The following is a 20,977-nucleotide window of genomic DNA, read 5'->3' as shown; positions in this document are numbered from 1 at the left end:
CCGGTGCCACCTCACCCCCGGTGTCCCCCTGATGTCCCCAAGTGTCCCCAGAGTGTCCCCGGTGTCCCAGGTGCCACCAGACCCCCGGTGTCCCCGTGATGTCCCTGGTGTCCCCAAGTGTCCCTGGTGTCCCCGGTGCCACCTCACCCCCGGTGCCCCGGTGCCACCACCCCCCGGTGTCCCCCTGATGTCCCCGAGTATCCCCAGAGTGTCCCCAGTGCCACCACCCCCCTGGTGTCCCCCCGGTGTCCCTGAGTGTCCCCAGAGTGTCCCCGGTGTCCCGGTGCCACCACCCCCCGGTGTCCCGGTGCCACCTCACCCCCGGTGTCCCCCTGATGTCCCCAAGTGTCCCCGGTGTCCCGGTGCCACCACCCCCCGGTGTCCCCGTGATGTCCCCGAGTGTCCCCAGAGTGTCCCCGGTGCCCCAGTGCCACCTCACCCCCCGTGTCCCCCCGGTGCCACCTCACCCCCGGTGTCCCCCTGATGTCCCCGAGTATCCCCAGAGTGTCCCTGGTGCCACCACCCCCCTGGTGTCCCCCCAGTGTCCCTGAGTGTCCCCAGAGTGTCCCCGGTGTCCCAGTGCCACCACCCCCCGGTGTCCCGGTGCCACCTCACCACTGGTGTCCCCCTGATGTCCCCAAGTGTCCCCGGTGTCCCGGTGCCACCACCCCCCGGTGTCCCGGTGCCACCAGCCCCGGTGTCCCGGTGCCACCCACCGTAGCCATCGTAGGGGTCACTGTCCAGGGCCGGGAGGCGCCAGCAGCGGATCCGAGCGTCCACCCCGGCGCTGCAGCACAGGGCGCTGTCCCCGGCGTCACCGGCGTCACCGGCCGCCACCGCCACCGCCAGCACCGGGCCCCTGCGGGGACACAGCCACGCTGCGGTGACACGGAGGGGACACGGAGCGGACACGGAGGTGACAGGGAGGGGACAGGGAGCGGACACGGAGGGGACAGGGAGGGGACACGGAGGGGACACGGAGCGGACACGGAGCTGACACGGAGGGGACACGGAGCTGACAGGGAGGGGACACGGAGGGGACACGGAGCTGACAGGGAGGTGACAGGGAGGGGACAGGGAGGGGACAGGGAGCGGACACGGAGGGGACACGGAGGGGACACGGAGGGGACAGGGAGGGGACACGGAGGTGACACGGAGCTGACACAGAGGGGACAGGGAGGGGACAGGGAGGGGACACGGAGGTGACACGGAGCTGACACGGAGGGGACAGGGAGGGGACACGGAGGGGACATGGAGGGGACAGGGAGCGGACACGGAGCTGACACGGAGGGGACACGGAGGGGACAGGGAGGGGACACGGAGGTGACACGGAGCTGACACAGAGGGGACAGGGAGGGGACAGGGAGGGGACACGGAGGTGACACGGAGCTGACACGGAGGGGACAGGGAGGGGACACGGAGGGGACACGGAGGGGACACGGAGCTGACACGGAGGGGACACGGAGGGGACAGGGAGGGGACACGGAGGTGACACGGAGCTGACACGGAGGGGACAGGGAGGGGACAGGGAGGGGACACGGAGCTGACACGGAGGGGACACGGAGGGGACACGGAGGGGACAGGGAGGGGACAGGGAGGGGACACGGAGCTGACACGGAGGGGACACGGAGCTGACACGAAGGCGATGAATGACACGGAGGTGACACGGAGGTGACACAGAGGGGACACGGAGGGGACATGAAGGTGATGAATGACACGGAGGTGAAAGGGAGGTGACACAGAGCTGACACACAGGTGACACAGATGACACACAGGTGACACACAGGTGACACTGAGGTGACGCACAGGTGACACTGAGGTGACGCACAGGTGACACACAGGTGACACACGGGTGACACTGAGGTGACAGGTGACACTGAGCTGACACAGGTAGAGGTGACGCACAGGTGACGCACAGGTGACACACAGGTGACACTGAGGTGACACTGAGGTGACGCACAGGTGACACAGGTGACGCACAGGTGACACTGAGGTGACACACAGGTGACACACAGGTGACACACAGGTGACACACAGGTGACACTGAGGTGACACAGGTGACACACAGATGACACACAGGTGACACACAGGTGACACACAGGCGACACAGGTGACACACAGGTGACACAGGTGACACAGGTGACACACAGGTGACACACAGGTGACACACAGGTGACACTGAGCTGACACAGGTAGAGGTGACACAGGTGACACACAGGTGACGCACAGGTGACACTGAGGTGACACACAGGTGACACAGATGACACACAGGTGACACAGGTGACGCACAGGTGACACACAGGTGACACTGAGGTGACGCACAGGTGACACAGAGGTGACACACAGGTGACACACACGTGACACAGGTGACGCAGGTGACACACAGGTGACACACAGGTGACACACAGGTGACACACAGGTGACACTGAGGTGACACACAGGTGACACACAGGTGACACACAGGTGACACTGAGGTGACACACAGGTGACACACAGGTGACACACAGGTGACACAGGTGACACACAGGTGACACACAGGTGACACACAGGTGACACACAGGTGACACTGAGGTGACACACAGGTGACACAGGTGACACACAGGTGACACAGAGGTGACACAGAGGTGACACACAGGTGACACACAGGTGACACACAGGTGACACACAGGTGACACAGGTGACACACAGGTGACACACAGATGACACACAGATGACACACAGGTGACACACAGGTGACACACAGGCGACACACAGGTGACACAGGCGACACAGGTGACACACAGGTGACACACAGGTGACACAGATGACACACAGGTGACACAGGTGACACACAGGTGACACAGATGACACACAGGTGACACAGGTGACACACAGGTGACACACAGGCGACACACAGGTGACACACAGGTGACACAGGCGACACAGATGACACACAGGTGACACAGGTGACACACAGGTGACACACAGGTGACACAGGTGACACACAGGTGACACACAGGTGACACACAGGCGACAGCCGCACCTGTGCCCGCGGAAGGCGTAGACGGGCTCCACGTCCAGCGCCGCGCTCCTGAGGGGACACAGCCGCAGCGCCGGTGACAAAAGGGGACCGGGCCACCCCCGGTGCCACCCCCAGGTGCCACCCCCAGGTGCCACCCCCAGGTGCCACCACCACCGTCCTCGCAGCCACCCCCAGGTGCCACCCCCAGGTGCCACCCCCAGGTGCCACCACCACCGTCCTCGCAGCCACCCCCCGGTGCCACCACCACCGTCCTCGCAGCCACCCCCAGGTGCCACCACCACCGTCCCCGCAGCCACCCCCGGTGCCACCCCCAGGTGCCACCCCCAGGTGCCACCACCGCCATCCCCGGTGCCACCCCCGGTGCCACCCCCGGTGCCACCACCACCGTCCTCGCAGCCACCCCCAGGTGCCACCACCGCCATCCCCGCAGCCACCCCCAGGTGCCACCCCCGGTGCCACCCCCGGTGCCACCCCCGCCGCCGTCCCCGCGGCCGCCGCGCACCTCTTGGGGACCAGCGGCCTCTGCAGGTTCCAGAGCTTGAGGGTGGCATCCTCGGAGGCCGTCACCAGCGCCGCGTGGCACGGCACGAAGGCCAGCGCCCGCACGGCGTCGTAGTGACCGCGCAGCGTCAGCCGCGGGCTCCAGCTGCGCTTCGGGGACAGCGGCCGGCCCGGTGCCACCTGCGGGGACAGCGGAGGGGTGGCACCGGGGACAGGCAGGGGACACTGAAGTGGCACCGGGGACAGGCAGGTGGCACTGGGGACAGGCAGGTGGCACCGGGGGACACGCTGGGGACACTGGGGGACAGGCAGGTGGCACCGGGGACACGCTGGGGACACTGGGGGACACTGAGGTGGCACTGGGGGACAGGCAGGTGGCACTGGGGGACACTGACGTGGCACTGGGGGACAGGCAGGTGGCACTCAGGGACAGGCAGGTGGCACTCAGGGACAGGCAGGTGGCACCGGGGACAGGCAGGTGGCACTGGGGACAGGCAGGTGGCACTCAGGGACAGGCAGGTGGCACTGGGGACAGGCAGGTGGCACTCAGGGACAGGCAGGTGGCACTGGGAACAGGCAGGTGGCACTGGGGACAGTCTGGGGACACTGGGGACAGGCAGGTGGCACTGGGGGACAGGCAGGTGGCACTGGGGACAGTCTGGGGACACTGAGGTGGCACTCGGGGACACTTTGGGGACACTCTGGGGACAGTCTGGGGACACTGAGGTGGCACTTGGGGACACTTTGGGGACACTTTGGGGACACTTTGGGGACAGTCTGGGGACAGTCTGGGGACACTTTGGGGACACTGAGGTGGCACTCGGGGACACTTTGGGGACACTCTGGGGACACTTTGGGGACACTCTGGGGACACTCTGGGGACACTCTGGGGACACTTTGGGGACACTTTGGGGACAGGTGCCACTCACGTCGCCGCCGTCGTTGTCGTTGGTCACCGTCAGCTCCGCCAGGTCCCCGAGGCCGTCCAGGAGCAGCAAATCGGCCGGGACCCCCAGGGGACCTGTGGGGACAGACGGACAGAGAGGGGACAGAGAGGGGACAGTGACACCGGGGGTGGCCTTGGGGACACCCCAGGGGACAGAGAGACCCCCCCAAGGGACAGCCCAGAGGACACGGGGACCCCCCAGGTGACACACGGGTGACACAAATGAGACACAGGTGACACACAGGTGACACAGGTGACAATGACCCACAGGTGACCCACAGGTGACCCACAGATGACCCACGGGTGACCCACGGGTGACAATGACCCACAGGTGACACACAGGTGACACACAGGTGACCCACAGGTGACCCACAGGTGACCCACGGGTGACACGTCGGTACCTTCGGGTGGCCGCGGTGGCCCCGGTGGCCGTGGGGGGCCGAGGTCCCCGTCCCGCAGGTGGCACCGGGGGCTCTCTGGGACAGCGAGAGGGGACAGCAGGGCTCGGGCGGGGCCCCAAGGTGTCCCCAAGTGTCCCCAAGCTCACCCCAAGGTGTCCCCAAGGTGTCCTCAGGTGTCCCCAAGGTGTCCCCAGGTGTCCCCAAGTGTCCCCAAGGTGTCCCCAAGGTGTCCCCAAGCTCACCCCAAGGTGTCCCCAGGTGTCCCCAGGCTCACCCCCAGGTGTCCCCAGGTGTCCCCAGATGTCCCCAGGTGTCCCCAAGTGTCCCCAAGTGTCCCCAGCCTTACCCCCAGATGTCCCCAGGTGTCCCCAGGCTCACCCCCAGGTGTCCCCAAGTGTCCCCAGATGTCCCCAGGTGTCCCCAGGTGTCCCCAAGTGTCCCCAAGGTGTCCCCAAGTGTCCCCAGGCTCACCCCCAGGTGTCCCCAAGTGTCCCCAGATGTCCCCAAGTGTCCCCAAGTGTCCCCAAGTGTCCCCAAGGTGTCCCCAGGTGTCCCCAGCCTTACCCCCAGATGTCCCCAGGTGTCCCCAGGCTCACCCCCAGGTGTCCCCAGGTGTCCCCCAGGTGTCCCCAGGTGTCCCCAGATGTCCCCAGGTGTCCCCAAGGTGTCCCCGGGCTCACCCCCAGGTGTCCCCAGGTGTCCCCAGATGTCCCCCAGGTGTTCCCAGGTGTCCCCAGGTGTCCCCAAGGTGTCCCCCAGGTGTCCCCGGGCTCACCCCCAGGTGTCCCCAAGGTGTCCCCAGGTGTCCCCAGGAAGTCGAACTCGCCCAGGGCGTCCTCGGAGTCCTCCTCATCCTCATCCTCATCCTCATCCTCGTCCTCCTCGGGGACCTTGGGGACCTTGGGGACACCGGGGCAGGTGACAAAGGGGACAAAAAGGGACAAGGATCCCCCAAAACCCCCTAGAAAGGACCCAAAATCCCCTAAAAGTGACCCAAAATCCCCTAAAAGTGACCCAAAATCGCCTAAAAAGATTCAAAAATCGCCTAAAAGTGACCCCAAATCGCCTAAAAATGATCCAAAATCCCCAAAAGTGACCCAAAATCCCCTAAAAGTGACCCAAAATCGCCTAAAAAGATTCAAAAATCGCCTAAAAGTGACCCAAAAATCCCCTAAAAGTGACCCAAAATCCCCTAAAAGTGACCCAAAATCGCCTAAAAGGATTCAAAATCCCCTAAGTGACCCAAAATCTTCTAAAAATGACCCAAAATCCCCTAAAAATGATCCAAAATCTCCAAAAGTGACCCAAAATCGCCTAAAAGTGACCCAAAATCGCCTAAAAATGATCCAAAATCCCCTAAAAGTGACCCAAAATCGCCTAAAAATGATCCAAAATCGCCTAAAAATGACCCAAAATCCCCTAAAAATGATCCAAAATCGCCTAAAAGTGACCCAAAATCCCCTAAAAATGATCCAAAATCCCCCAAAGTGACCCAAAATCCCCTAAAAATGACCCAAAATCGCCTAAAAGTGACCCAAAATCGCCTAAAAGTGACCCAAAATCCCCTAAGTGACCCAAAATCTTCTAAAAGTGACCCCAAATCCCCTAAAAATGATACAAAATCCCCAAAAGTGACTCAAAATCGCCTAAAAGTGACCCCAAATCACCTAAAAGTGACCCCAAATCGTCTAAAAGTGACCCAAAATCGCCTAAAAATGACCCAAAATCCCCTGAAAGTGACCCAAAATCCCCTAAAAGTGACCCAAAATGCCCTAAAAATGATCCAAAATCTTCTAAAAGTGACCCAAAATCCCCTAAAAATGACCCAAAATCGCCTAAGTGACCCAAAATCGCCTAAAAATGATTCAAAGTCACCTAAAAATGACCCAAAATCCCCTAAAAATGATCCAAAATCCCCCAAAGTGACCCAAAATCCCCTAAAAATGACCCAAAATCGCCTAAAAGTGACCCAAAATCATCTAAAAGTGACCCAAAATCCCCTAAGTGACCCAAAATCTTCTAAAAGTGACCCCAAATCCCCTAAAAATGATACAAAATCCCCAAAAGTGACCCAAAATCGCCTAAAAGTGACCCAAAATCCCCTAAAAGTGACCCAAAATCGCCTAAAAGTGACCCAAAATCCCCTAAAAGTGACCCAAAATCGCCTAAAAGTGACCCAAAATCGCCTAAGTGACCCAAAATCGTCTAAAAGCGACCCAAAATCACCTAAAAATGACCCAAAATCCCCTAAAAGTGACCCAAAATCGTCTAAAAGTGACCCAAAATCGCCTAAAAATGACCCAAAAATCCCCTAAAAGTGACCCAAAATCCCCTAAAAATGACCCAAAATCCCTTAAAAATGTCCAAAACCGCCCTGAAATCGAAAAATCCTTTAAAATCCCCAAAAATCCCCCAAAACCGCCTAAAAACCTCTAAAATCTTTAAAAATCCAAAAAGATCCCCAAAAATCCCCCCCAATAGCCCAGAAAGTCCCCAAAGTCCCTAAAAATCCCCAAAAATCCCCCAACCCCCCCAAAAATCCGCTAAAAAATCCCTAAAAAATCTCCCCAAATCCCTAAAAATCCCCCAAATTCCCTAAAAAATCTCCCCAAATCCCTAAAAAAACCCCGAAATCCCCAAAAAAATCCAAAAATCCCCCAAAACCCCCTAAAAAACCTCTAAAATCCCCCAAAATCCCCCCAAAATCCTTAAAAAACCCCCAAAATCCCCTAAAATTCCCTAAAAATCCCCCAAATCTCTAAAAATCCCCCAAAACCCCCCTAAACGTCCCCAAAAATCCCCTAAAAAACCACAAATCCCCAAAAATCCCTAAAAATCCCCCCTAAAATCCCCCAAAATGCCCCCAAATCCCTAAAAATCCCAAAAAATCCCTAAAAAACCCCAAATAAATCCCCCAAAATAGCAAAAAATGCCCCCAAAATCCCTAAAATTTCCCTTAAAATCCCCCAAAAATCCTCTAAAATCCCCAAAAATCCGCTACAATCCCAAGAAATGCCCCAAAAATCCCTAAAAACCCCAAAAATCCCCCAATAAATCTCCCAAAATCCCTAAAAATCCCCCCCAAATCCTCTAAAATCCCCCAAAAATCCCTAAAAACCCCCAAATAAATCCCCCCAAAATCCCCAAAAATCCCTAAAACCCCCCAAATAAATCCCCCAAAATAACAAAAAATCCCCCCAAAATTGCTAAAAATTCCCTAAAAATCCCCCAAAAATCCTCTAAAATCCCCAGAAATGCCCCAAAAATCCCTTAAAAACCCCAAATAAATCCCCCAAAATAACAAAAAATGCCCCCAAAATCCCTAAAAATTCCCTTAAAATCCCCCAAAAATCCCAAAAAGTCCCCCCAAAATCCTCTAAAATCCCCAGAAATGCCCCAAAAATGCCCAAAAATCCCTCAAAAACCCCCAAAAAATCCCCCAAAAGAGCAAAAAATCCTCCCCAAATCCCTAAAAATCCTGTAAAATCCCCCAAAATCCCTAAAAATTCCCTAAAAACCCCCAGAAATGCCCCAAAATCCCCTAAAAATCCCCAAAAATCCCCCAAAATCCCTAAAAAACCCCAAATAAATCTCTCAAAATCCCTAAAAATCCCCAAAAATCCCCCCAAAATCCCTAAAAACCCCAAATAAATCTCTCAAAATCCCTAAAAATCCCCCCAAAATCCTCTAAAATCCCCAGAAATGCCCCAAAAATCCCCAAAAATCCCTTAAAAACCCCAAATAAATCCCCCAAAAGAGCAAAAAATCCTCTAAAATCCCTAAAAATTCCCTAAAAATCCTCTAAAATTCCCCAAAATCCCTAAAAATCCCCTAAAAACCCCCAGAAATGCCCCAAAAATCCCTAAAAACCCCCAAAAATCCCCCAAAATCCCTAAAAAACCCCAAATAAATCTCTCAAAATCCCTAAAAATCCCCAAAAATCCCCCAAAAATCCCTAAAAACCCCAAATAAATCTTTCAAAATCCCTAAAAATCCCCCCAAAATCCTCTAAAATCCCCCAAAATCCCCTTAAAATTCCCCCAAAATCCCCTAAAAATCCCAAAAAATCCCCTCAAGTCCCCAAAATCCCTAAAAACCCATAAATCTCTAAAAATTCCCAAAAATCCCCCCAAAAATCCCCAAAAGTCCCTAAAAATCCCTAAAAATCCCCTAAAATGCCCCCAAATCCCTAAAAATCCCCCAAATTCCTAAAAACCCCAAATAAATCCTCCAAAATAACAAAAAATGCCCCCAAAATCCCTAAAAATTCCCTTAAAATCCCCCAAAAATCCCAAAAAGTCCCCCCAAAATCCTCTAAAATCCCCAGAAATGCCCCAAAAATGCCCAAAAATCTCTTAAAAACCCCAAATAAATCCCCCAAAAGAGCAAAAAATCCTCTAAAGTCCCTAAAAATTCCCTAAAAATCCTCCAAAATCCCCCAAAAAATCCCCCAAAATCCCCCAAAATCCCCTAAAAACCCCCAGAAATGCCCCAAAAATCCCTAAAAACCCCCAAAAATCCCCCAAAATCCCTAAAAAACCCCAAATAAATCTCTCAAAATCCCTAAAAATCCCTAAAAATCCCCCAAAATCCCTAAAAACCCCAAATAAATCTCTCAAAATCCCTAAAAATCCCCCCAAAATCCTCTAAAATCCCCAGAAATGCCCCAAAAATCCCCAAAAATCCCTTAAAAACCCCAAATAAATCCCCCAAAAGAGCAAAAAATACTCTAAAATCCCTAAAAATTCCCTAAAAATCCTCTAAAATTCCCCAAAATCCCTAAAAATCCCCTAAAAACCCCCAGAAATGCCCCAAAAATCCCTAAAAACCCCCAAAAATCCCCCAAAATCCCTAAAAAACCCCAAATAAATCTCTCAAAATCCCTAAAAATCCCCAAAAATCCCCCAAAAATCCCTAAAAACCCCAAATAAATCTCTCAAAATCCCTAAAAATCCCCCCAAAATCCTCTAAAATCCCCAGAAATGCCCCAAAAATGCCCAAAAATCTCTTAAAAACCCCAAATAAATCCCCCAAAATAGCAAAAAATCCTCTAAAATCCCTAAAAATTCCCTAAAAATCCCCAAAAATCCCCAAAAATCCCCCAAAATCCCTAAAAATCCCCTAAAACCCCCAGAAATGCCCCAAAAATCCCTAAAAACCCCCAAAAATCCCCCAAAATCCCTAAAAACCCCAAATAAATCTCTCAAAATCCCTAAAAATCCCCAAAAATCCCTAAAAAATCCCCCAAAACCCCAAATAAATCTCTCAAAATCCCTAAAAATCCCCCCAAAATCCTCTAAAATCCCCAGAAAACCCCCAAAAATCCCCAAAAATCCCTTAAAACCCCCAAATAAATCCCCCAAAATAGCAAAAAATCCTCCAAAATCCCTAAAAATTCCCTAAAAATCCTCTAAAATCCCCCAAAATCCCTAAAAATCCCCTAAAAACCCCCAGAAATGCCCCAAAAATCCCTAAAAATCCCCAAAAATCCCCCAAAATCCCTAAAAACCCCAAATAAATCTCTCAAAATCCCTAAAAACCCCCAAAAATCCCTAAAAAATCCCAAAAAACCCGAAATAAATCTCTCAAAATCCCTAAAAATCCCCCCAAAATCCTCTAAAATCCCCAGAAAACCCCCAAAAATCCCCAAAAATCCCTTAAAAACCCCAAATAAATCCCCCAAAATAGCAAAAAATCCTCCCCAAATCCCTAAAAATTCCCTAAAAACCCCCAGAAATGCCCCAAAAATCCCTAAAAACCCCCAAAAATCCCCCCAAATCCCTAAAAACCCCAAATAAATCTCTCAAAATCCCTAAAAATCCCCCCAAAATCCTCTAAAATCCCCAGAAATCTCCCAAAAATCCCTTAAAAACCCCAAAAAAATCCCCCAAAATAGCAAAAAATCCTCTAAAATCCCTAAAAATCCCCAAAAATCCCCCAAAATCCCTAAAAATCCCCTAAAAACCCCCAGAAATGCCCCAAAAATCCCTAAAAACCCCCAAAATTCCCCCCAAATCCCTAAAAACCCCAAATAAATCTCTCAAAATCCCTAAAAATCCCCCCAAAATCCTCTAAAATCCCCAGAAATCCCCCAAAAATCCCTTAAAAACCCCAAATAAATCCCCCAAAAGAGCAAAAAATCCTCTAAAATCCCTAAAAATTCCCTAAAAATCCCCCAAAATCCCCTAAAACCCCCCAGAAATGCCCCAAAAATCCCTAAAAATCCCCAAAAATCCCCCAAAAATCCCTAAAAAACCCCAAATAAATCTCTCAAAATCCCTAAAAATCCCCAAAAATCCCTAAAAAATCCCTAAAAACCCCAAATAAATCTCTCAAAATCCCTAAAAATCCCCCCAAAATCCTCTAAAATCCCCAGAAAACCCCCAAAAATCCCCCAAAATCCCCAAAAATCCCTTAAAAACCCCAAAAAAATCCCCCAAAATAGCAAAAAATCCCCCAAAATCCCTAAAAAATCCCTAAAAATCCCCTAAAACCCCCCAGAAATGCCCCAAAAATCCCTAAAAACCCCCAAAAATCCCCCAAAATCCCTAAAAAACCCCAAATAAATCTCTCAAAATCCCTAAAAATCCCCAAAAATCCCTAAAAAATCCCTAAAAAACCCCAAATAAGTCTCTCAAAATCCCTAAAAATCCCCCAAAATCCCTAAAAAATCCCTAAAACCCCCAAATAAATCTCTCAAAATCCCTAAAAACCCCCAAAAATCCCTAAAAAATCCCTAAAAACCCCAAATAAATCTCTCAAAATCCCTAAAAATCCCCCCAAAATCCTCTAAAATCCCCAGAAAACCCCCAAAAATCCCAAAAAATCCCTTAAAAACCCCAAATAAATCCCCCAAAATAGCAAAAAATCCTCCAAAATCCCTAAAAATTCCCCCAAAATCCTCTAAAATCCCCCAAAATCCCACAAAATCCCCTAAAACCCCCCAGAAATGCCCCAAAAATCCCTAAAAATCTCCAAAAATCCCCCAAAAATCCCTAAAAAACCCCAAATAAATCTCTCAAAATCCCTAAAAATCCCCCAAAATCCCTAAAAAATCTCTAAAAACCCCCAAATAAATCTCTCAAAATCCCTAAAAATCCCCCCAAAATCCTCTAAAATCCCCAGAAAACCCCCAAAAATCCCCAACAATCCCTTAAAAACCCCAAATAAATCCCCCAAAATAGCAAAAAATCCTCCAAAATCCCTAAAAATTCCCTAAAAATCCTCTAAAATCCCCCAAAATCCCTAAAAATCCCCTAAAAACCCCCAGAAATGCCCCAAAAATCCCTAAAAATCTCCAAAAATCCCCCAAAATCCCTAAAAACCCCAAATAAATCTCTCAAAATCCCTAAAAATCCCCCAAAATCCCTAAAAAATCCCTAAAAACCCCAAATAAATCTCTCAAAATCCCCAAAAATCCCTAAAAAATCCCTAAAAACCCCAAATAAATCTCTCAAAATCCCTAAAAATCCCCCCAAAATCCTCAAAAATCCTCCCAAAAATCCCCCAAAAATTCCCAAAAAATCCTCTAACCCCCCCCAGCCCCCCCCGAATTTTGGGAATTCCCGATTTCGGGGTCGCCCCTCCCCCACCTTCGCCCTCCTGCGGAGCTGGGGGGGTCCCGGGGTGGGGGAGGGGCACTCGGGCTCCTCCTCCTCGTCGCTGTCCTCGTCGGGGGGGGAGGGGCTCAGCCCCGGCTCCGCCTCCTTCCCGGCGTTCCTGGAGGGGGGAAAAATTTGGGAAGGGGGCAGGAAATTCCTGAAACTCCCCCCCCCCCCCAAAAAAAAAACCCCCCCCGAAATTCCTGAAAAAAAAACCCCGTCAAAAAACCTCAAAAAAACTCAGAAGAACCTCAAAAAACCTCAAAAACCCTCAAAAAACCCTCAAAACCCCTCAAAAGAATCCTCAAAAAACCCTCAAAAGAATCCTTAAAAGAATCCTCAAAAACCCCTCAAAACCCCTCAAAAGAATCCTCAAAAACCCACAAAAAAACCCGTCAAAAAAACCTCAAAAAACCTCAGAAGAACCTCAAAAAACCTCAAAAACCCTTAAAAGAATCCTCAAAAGATTCCTCAAAAGAATCCTCAAAAACCCTCAAAAAAACCTCAAAAAAACCCTCAAAAGAACCTCAAAAAAACCTCAAAAACCCCTTTAAAAGAATCCTCAAAAACCCTCAAAAAACCCTCAAAAAAACCTCAAAAAAACCCTCAAAAAAACCTCAAAAAACCCAAGTAACAACAACAAAAACGCCAAAATCCCTAACTCCCCCCAAAAATCCCTAAAACCCCCCCAAAAATCCCTAAAAACCCCCCAAAACCCAGAAAAAACCCCCAAAATCCCCAAATCCCCCCCAAATCCCCCCCAAAAAACCCCAGATCCCCCCCAAAAATCCCCAAATCCCCCCCAAAATCCCAAAATCCCCCCCCAAAATCCCCAAATCCCTCCCAAAATCCCCAAATCCCCCCCAAAAATCCCCAAATCTCCCCCAAAATCCCCAAATCCCCCCCAAATCCCCCCCCAAAATCCCCAAAACCCCCCAAATCCCCAAATCCCCCCCAAAAACCCAGAAAAAACCCCCAAAAATCCCCAAATCCCCCCCCAAATCCTCAATTTCCCCACAAAAATCCCCAAATCCCCCCCAATTCCCCTCCAAAATCCAGAAAAAACCCCCCAAAATCCCCCCCAAAAATCCCCAATTCCCCCCAAAAATCCCCAAATCCCCCCCCAAATTCCCAAATCTCCCCCCAAAATCCCCAAAACCCCCCAAATCCCCAAATCCCCCCCAAAAACCCAGAAAAAACCCCCAAAACCCCCCAAACCCCCCCCAAAAACCCAGAAAAAAAGCCCAAAAATCCCCAAATCCCCCCCAAATCCCTCCCAAAATCCCCAAATCCCCCCCAAATCCCCTCCAAAACTCCCAAATCCCTCCCAAAATCCCCAAATCCCCCCCAAATCCCCTCCAAAACTCCCAAAATCCCCCCCAAACCCCCAAATTCCCCCCAAAATCCCCAAATCCCCCCCAAAAATCCCCAAATCCTCCCCAAAACCCCCAATTCCCCCCCCAAAAATCCCCAATTCCCCCCCAAAATCCCCAAAATCCCCAAATCCCCCCAAAAATCCCCAATTCCCCCCCAAAAATCCCCAAATCCCCTCCAAAACCCCCAATTCCCCCCAAAAATCCCCAAATCCCCCCAAAAATCCCCAAATCCCCTCCAAAACCCCCAATTCCCCCCAAAAATCCCCAAATCCCCCCAAAACCCCCAAAATCCCCCCCAAAAATCCCCAATTCCCCCCCAAAAATCCTCAAATCCCCCCCAAACCCCCAATTCCCCCCCAAAAAATCCCCAAATCCCTCCCAAAATCCCCAAATCCCCCCCAAATCCCCCCCAAATCCCCCCCAAACCCCCAATCCCCCCCCAAAAATCCCCAAAATCCCCCCCAAAATCCCCAAATCCCCCCCAAATCCCCCCCCAAAATCCCCAAATCCCCCCCAAAACCCCCAATTCCCCCCCAAAAATCCCCAAATCCCCCCCAAAATCCCCAAATCCCCCCCAAAAATCCCCTCCAAAACCCCCAATTCCCCCCAAAAAATCCCCAAATCCCCCCAAAATCCCCCCCAAACCCCCAATTCCCCCCCAAAAATCCCCAAATCCCCCCAAAAATCCCCAAATCCCCCCCCAAAAATCCCCAAATCCCCCCCAAAACCCCCAATTCCCCTCCAAAAACCCCAAAACCCCCAAATCCCCCCCAAAATCCCCCCAACCTCTGGATCTGCTCCTCGATTCTCCGCAGCAGCAGCGACTCCGTGGGGGGGGGAGGGGAGGGAGGGCTCCCAGGGCTGGGGGGGGCTCCCGGAATTCCCGGAATTCCCGAGGGGATGCTCGGAATTCCCGGAATTCCCGGAATTCCGGGGGGGCTCCGGCCCAGCAGGGAGCGGACCCGCCGGGATCTCATGTCCAGGATGGTGTCGCTGTAGCCGACCTCCTCCAGGTACCTGAGTTGGGGTTGTTTTTGGGGAGAAATCCCAAAAAAAAAGGAGATTTTGGGGTATTGGGAATATCCCCGAATGGTCGTTGTCAAAAATCCGCCGAATCCCGCAAAAATCGCCCCGAAATTCCCGCAAAAATCATCTGAGAGCGCCCTAAAGAAGGCCTCCAAAATTCCAAAATTCCTCCCTCAAAAAAAGGGAAAAGAGCCAAGAAAAACACCCCAAAAATTGCCCCTAAAATACCCCAAACCTCCCCCAAAATTGCCAAAAAAATCCCCCAAAAAACCCTCAAAACCGCCCCAAAAAACCCCCAAAATTCCCCCCAAAAAAACAGAAAAGAGCCAAGAAAAACACCCCAAATTTTGCCCCTAAAATACCCCAAACCTCCCCCAAAATTGACAAAAAAATCCCCCAAAAACCCTCAAAACCACCCCAAAAAACCCCAAAAATTCCCCCCCAAAAAACGGAAAAGAGCCAAGAAAAACACCCCAAATTTTGCCCCTAAAAAACCCCAAACCTCCCCCAAAATTGCCAAAAAAAACCCCAAACCCAAAAACCCCTCAAAACCGCCCCAAAAAAACCAAAATTTCCCCCCAAAAACCTGAAAAGATCCAAGAAAAACACCCCAAATTTTGCACCTAAAAAACCCCAAACCTCCCCCAAAATTGCCAAAAAAATCCCCCAAAAAACCCTCAAAACCACCCCAAAAAACCCCAAAAATTCCCCCCAAAAAACCAGAAAAGAGCCAAGAAAAACACCCCAAAAATTGCCCCTAAAAACCCCAAACCTCCCCCAAAATTGCCAAAAAAAATCCCCCAAAAACCCCTCAAAACCACCCCAAAAAACCCCAAAAATTCCCCCCAAAAAAACAGAAAAGAGCCAAGAAAAACACCCCAAAAATTGCCCCTAAAAACCCCAAACCTCCCCCCAAATTGCAAAAAAAAAAACAAACCCAACCGCCCCAAAAAAACCAAAATTTCCCCCCAAAAACCTGAAAAGATCCAAGAAAAACACCCCAAATTTTGCCCCTAAAAAACCCCAATCCTCCCCCAAAATTGCAAAAAAAAACCCCAAACCCAAAAACCCCTCAAAACCGCCCCAAAAAACCAAAATTTCCCCCTAAAAAGATCCAAGAAAAACACCCCAAAAATTGCCCCTAAAAACCCCAAACCTCCCCCAAAATTGCCAAAAAAATCCCCCAAAAAACCCTCAAAACCACCCCAAAAAAACCCCAAAAATTTCCCCCAAATAAATGGAAAAGAGCCAAGAAAAACACCCCAAAAATTGCCCCTAAAAAACCCCAAACCTCCCCAAAATTGCCAAAAAAAAACCCAAACCCAAAACCCCTCAAAACCACCCCAAAAAACCCAAAAATTCCCCCAAAACCCCCCCAAAAAAACTTGAAACCCCCCCCAAAAACCCGCCAAAAACCCCCCCAAACCCCAAAATCGTCTAAAAATCACCCAACCCCCCCCAACTCCACCAAAAATCCCTAAAAAAACCCCAAACCCCCCCGGCCCCAAAACTCCCCAAAACCCCCCCAAAAAACCCCAAAAACTCAAAAAAAAAACCCTGAAAAAACCCCCAAACCCCCCCAAAAAAACGAAAAACCCTCCAAACCCCCCCAAAATCGTCCAAAAATCACCCAAAGCCCCCCAAACTCCACCAAAAATCCCTCAAAAAACCCCAACCCCCCACCCCAAAACTCCCCAAAACCCCCCAAAATCCCCAAAAACCCCAAAAAAAACCCCAAAACCCCCCCCAAAACCCCCCCAAAAAACCCCAAAAATCCCCCCAAAAACTCAAAAAAAAACCCCAAAAAAATCCCCCAAAATCCCCCAAAAAAACCCCTCAAAAAACCCCAAAAATCCCCCCAAAAACTCAAAAAAAACCCCCAAAAAAATCCCCCAAAAAACCCCAAACCCCCCCAAAAAAAAACCCCAAGAAACCCCCAAAAAACTAAAAAAAAAAACCCAAAAAAACCCCCCCAAAATCCCCAAAACCCCCCCAAAAAACCCTCAAAAAACCCCAAAAACCCCCCAAAAACTCAAAAAAAAACCCAAAAAAATCCCCCAAAAAACCCCAAACCCCCCCAAAAAAACCCCTCAAAAAACCCCAAAAAACCCCCCAAAAACTCAAAAAAAAAATCCCAAAAAACCCCCCAAAAACCCAAAACCCCCCAAAAAAACCCCTCAAAAAACCCCAAAAAACCCCCCAAAAACTCAAAAAAAAACCCCCAAAAAACCCCAAACCCCCCCAAAAAAACCCCTCAAAAAACCCCAAAAATCCCCCCAAAAACTCAAAAAAAAACCCCCAAAAAAACCCCCCCAAAAACCCCCAAAACCCCCCCAAAAAACCCCTCAAAAAACCCCCAAAACCCCCCAAAAACTCAAAAAAAACCCCAAAAAAACCCCCTCAAAATCCCCAAAACCCCCCAAAAAACTCCCCCCAAAAACCCCAAAACCCCCCAAAAAAACCCCCCAAAAAACCCCCCAAAAACTCAAAAAAAAAATCCCAAAAAACCCCCCAAAAACCCAAAACCCCCCAAAAAAAACCCTCAAAAAACCCCAAAAATCCCCCAAAAAACTCAAAAAAAAACCCCAAAAAATTCCCCCAAAAAACCCCAAAAACCCCCCAAAAAAACCCCTCAAAAACCCCAAAAATCCCCCCAAAAACTCAAAAAAAAACCCCAAAAAACCCCAACCCCCCCCCAAAAAAACCCTCAAAAAACCCCAAAAAACTCAAAAAAAAAATCCCAAAAAACCCCCCAAAAACCCCAAAACCCCCCAAAAAAACCCTCAAAAAACCCAAAATCCCCCCAAAAACTCAAAAAAAAACCCCAAAAAAGCCCCCCAAAAAACCCCAAAACCCCCCCAAAAAACCCCTCAAAAAACCCCAAAAATCCCCCCAAAAACTCAAAAAAAAACCCCCAAAAAAACCCCCCAAAAACCCCGCAAAAAAACCCCTCAAAAAACCCCAAAAACCCCCCCAAAAACTCAAAAAAACCCCAAAACCCCCCCCAAAAACCCCCCAAAAACCCCAAAAAACCACCAACCCCCCCCCCCCAAAAAAACCCTAAAACCCCACAAAAACCCCCAAAACCCCCCAAAAGTCCCCAAAACCCCCCAAATCCCCCCAAAATCCCCCAAACCCGCCGGACTCACTGGCGCAGGAGCTGCCTCCCCTCCTTCCAGGCCCCCTCGAGCTCCACGGGGCCGTTGGAGCCTGCGGGGAGGGAAAAGGGGGGGTCAGAAACCCCAAAAAAACCCCAAAGCACCCCAAAAAGGGGACGGGGAACCCCAAAAACGCCCCCCAAAATCCGCGAAATAAAGGAAAAAAAAAACAACCCCAAAAAACCCCCAAAACGCCCCAAGAAACCCCCCCCAAACCTCAAAAAAACCTCAAAAATCCCCCCCAAAAAAACCTCAAAACCCCCCAAAAACCCCAAAAATCCCCCCCAAAAATCCCCCCCAAAACACCGAAAAAAAACCCCAAAAATCCCCCCCAAAACACCGAAAAAAAACCCCAAAAATCCCTCCCAAAAACCCCGCAAAAAACCCCCAAAAAAACCCAAAACCCCCCCAAAAACCTCTCAAAAAACCCAAAAAATCCCCCCCAAAACACCGCAAAAAAAACCCCAAAAATCCCCCCCCAAACACCACAAAAAAACCCCAAAAATCCCCCAAAAACGCCTTCCAAAATGCCCGGAAAAAAGGAAAAAAAAAAAAAAAACAAAAAATCCCCAAAAACGCCCCAAGAAACCCCCCCAAAACCCCCAAAAAATCCCAAAAATTCCCCCCCAAAAACCCTCAAAAAAACCCCAAAAAATCCTCCCCAAAAAAACCCCAAAAATGCCAAAAAAAGTCCCTCAAAAATCCCCCAAAAACGCCCCCCAAAATCCCCGGAAAAAAGGAAAAAAAAACCAACCCAAAAAATCCCCAAAAACGCCCCAAGAAACCCCTCCAAAAAACCCCAAAAATCCCTCCCAAAAACCCCTCAAAAAAACCTCAAAACCCCCGAAAAACCCCAAAAATCCCCCCCCAAAACCCCGCAAAAAAACCCCAAAAATCCCCCCAAAACACTGAAAAAAAACCCCAAAAATCCCCCCCAAAACCCCTCAAAAAAACCCCAAAAATCCCCCCCCAAACACCACAAAAAAACCCCAAAAATCCCCCAAAAACGCCTTCCAAAATGCCCGGAAAAAAGGAAAAAAAAAAAAAACAAAAAATCCCCAAAAACGCCCCAAGAAACCCCCCCCAAAACCTCAAAAAAACCCCAAAAAATCCCCCCCAAAAAAATCCCAAAAATGCCAAAAAAAATCCCTCAAAAAACCCCAAAAAATGCCCCCCAAAATCCCCGGAAAAAAGGGAAAAAAAAAAAAAAAAAAAAAATCCCCAAAAACGCCCCAAGAAACCCCCCCCAAACCTCAAAAAATCCCAAAAATCCCCCCCAAAAAACGCTCAAAAAAATCCCAAAAATCCCCCAAAAACCCCTCCAAAAAACCCCAAAAATCCCCCAAAACCCCGCAAAAAAACCCCAAAAATCCCCCCCAAAAACCCCGCAAAAAAACCCCAAAAATCCCCCCAAAAGCCCCTCCAAAAAACCCCAAAAATCCCCCCCCAAACACCGCAAAAAAACCCCAAAAATCCCCCAAAAACGCCTTCCAAAATGCCCGGGAAAAAGGAAAAAAAAAAACAACAAAAAATCCCCAAAAACGCCCCAAGAAACCCCCCCCAAAACCCCAAAAAAATCCCAAAAATTCCCCCCCCAAAAAACCCTCAAAAAAACCCCAAAAAATCCCCCCCAAAAAAACCCCAAAAATGCCAAAAAAAATCCCTCAAAAAACCCCCAAAAATGCCCCCCAAAATGCCCGGAAAAAAGGAAAAAAAAAAAAACCAAAAAATCCCCAAAAACGCCCCAAGAAACCCCCCCCAAAACCCCAAAAAAATCCCAAAAATTCCCCCCCCAAAAATCCTCAAAAAAACCTCAAAAATGCCCCCAAAACCCCCTCCAAAATACCCCAAAATCCCCCCAAAAACCCCTCCAAAAAACCCCAAAAATGCCCCCCCAAATCCCCGGAAAAAAGGGAAAAAAAAAAAACAACAAAAAATCCCCAAAAACGCCCCAAGAAACCCCCCCCGAAACCTCAAAAAATCCCAAAAATCCCCCCCAAAAAACGCTCAAAAAAATCCCAAAAATCCCCCAAAAACCCCAAAACCTCCCAAAAATCCCTCAAAAAAACCCTCAAAACCCCCCCAAAAAAACCCAAAACCCCTCAAAACCCCCCAAAAAAAACCCTCAAAAAACCCCCAAAATCCCCCAAAAATCCCTCCAAAAAACCCCAAAACCCCTCCAAAAAACCAAAAAACCCCTCAAAAAAACCCAAAAAAATCCTCAAAAATCCCCCAAAAACCCCAAAATCCCCCCAAAAATCCCCAAAACCCCCCAAAAACCCCCCAAAAAACCCCGAAATCCCCCAAAAACCCCAAAACCTCCCAAAAATCCCTCAAAAAAACCCTCAGAAACCCCCCCAAAAAACCCAAAACCCCTCAAAACCCCCCAAAAAAACCCCTCAAAAAACCCCCAAAATCCCCCAAAAATCCCTCCAAAAAACCCCAAAACCCCTCCAAAAAACCAAAAAACCCCTCAAAAAAACCCAAAAAAATCCTCAAAAATCCCCAAAAAACCCCAAAATCCCCCCAAAAATCCCCAAAACCCCCCAAAAAACCCCGAAATCCCCAAAAAAAACCCCAAAAACCCCTCGAAAAAAACCCCAAAAAACCCAGAAAAAAAAAACCCCAAAACCCCTCAAACGCCCCCAAAAAATCCCCAACCCCCCCCAAAAAACCCAAAATCCCCCAAACCCCCCAAAAAGCCCCAAAATCCCCCAAATTTGAGCTCTCACCCGGCTCCTCCGGGCGCTTCTCCCCCGGCGCCGCCTCCGTCCCGAACTTCAGCTTTTGGTACTTGGCCCTAAAAGCGCCAAAATTGGGCACTTTTGGGGCTTTTTGGGCGGATTTGGGGCGATTTGGGGTTTTTGAGGGGATTTGGGGTTTTTTGGGGTTTTTTTTGGTGGGATTTTGGGGGGTTTTGAGACATTTTTGGGGGTTTTTGGGGTG

The 20,977-nt window shown here is 49.8% G+C and overlaps 1 protein-coding gene across 1 annotated transcript in view; it reads right to left on the bottom strand.

The window, feature by feature from the left end:
- STRN4 (striatin 4) overlaps window positions 1-20,977 on the bottom strand; it is a gene marked incomplete at its 5' end in the record, with an annotated part of 40,284 nt that overhangs the window by 12,207 nt on the left and 7,100 nt on the right. The window contains 10 exons of the mRNA XM_082299664.1: window positions 717-859; window positions 3,023-3,070; window positions 3,525-3,703; window positions 4,453-4,544; window positions 4,871-4,945; window positions 5,646-5,769; window positions 12,463-12,589; window positions 14,634-14,864; window positions 18,023-18,083; window positions 20,764-20,831. Of these exons, the coding sequence (XP_082155790.1) occupies window positions 717-859; window positions 3,023-3,070; window positions 3,525-3,703; window positions 4,453-4,544; window positions 4,871-4,945; window positions 5,646-5,769; window positions 12,463-12,589; window positions 14,634-14,864; window positions 18,023-18,083; window positions 20,764-20,831 (1,148 nt within the window). The remainder of the gene's footprint in view (window positions 1-716; window positions 860-3,022; window positions 3,071-3,524; window positions 3,704-4,452; window positions 4,545-4,870; window positions 4,946-5,645; window positions 5,770-12,462; window positions 12,590-14,633; window positions 14,865-18,022; window positions 18,084-20,763; window positions 20,832-20,977) is intronic.

The sequence above is a fragment of the Coloeus monedula genome (assembly GCF_965178545.1).
Source record: "Coloeus monedula genome assembly, chromosome: 33".
Lineage (NCBI taxonomy): Eukaryota > Metazoa > Chordata > Aves > Passeriformes > Corvidae > Coloeus > Coloeus monedula.
The sequence above is the reverse complement of the archived record's forward strand: the minus strand, read 5'-3'. Positions and strand labels throughout refer to the sequence as shown.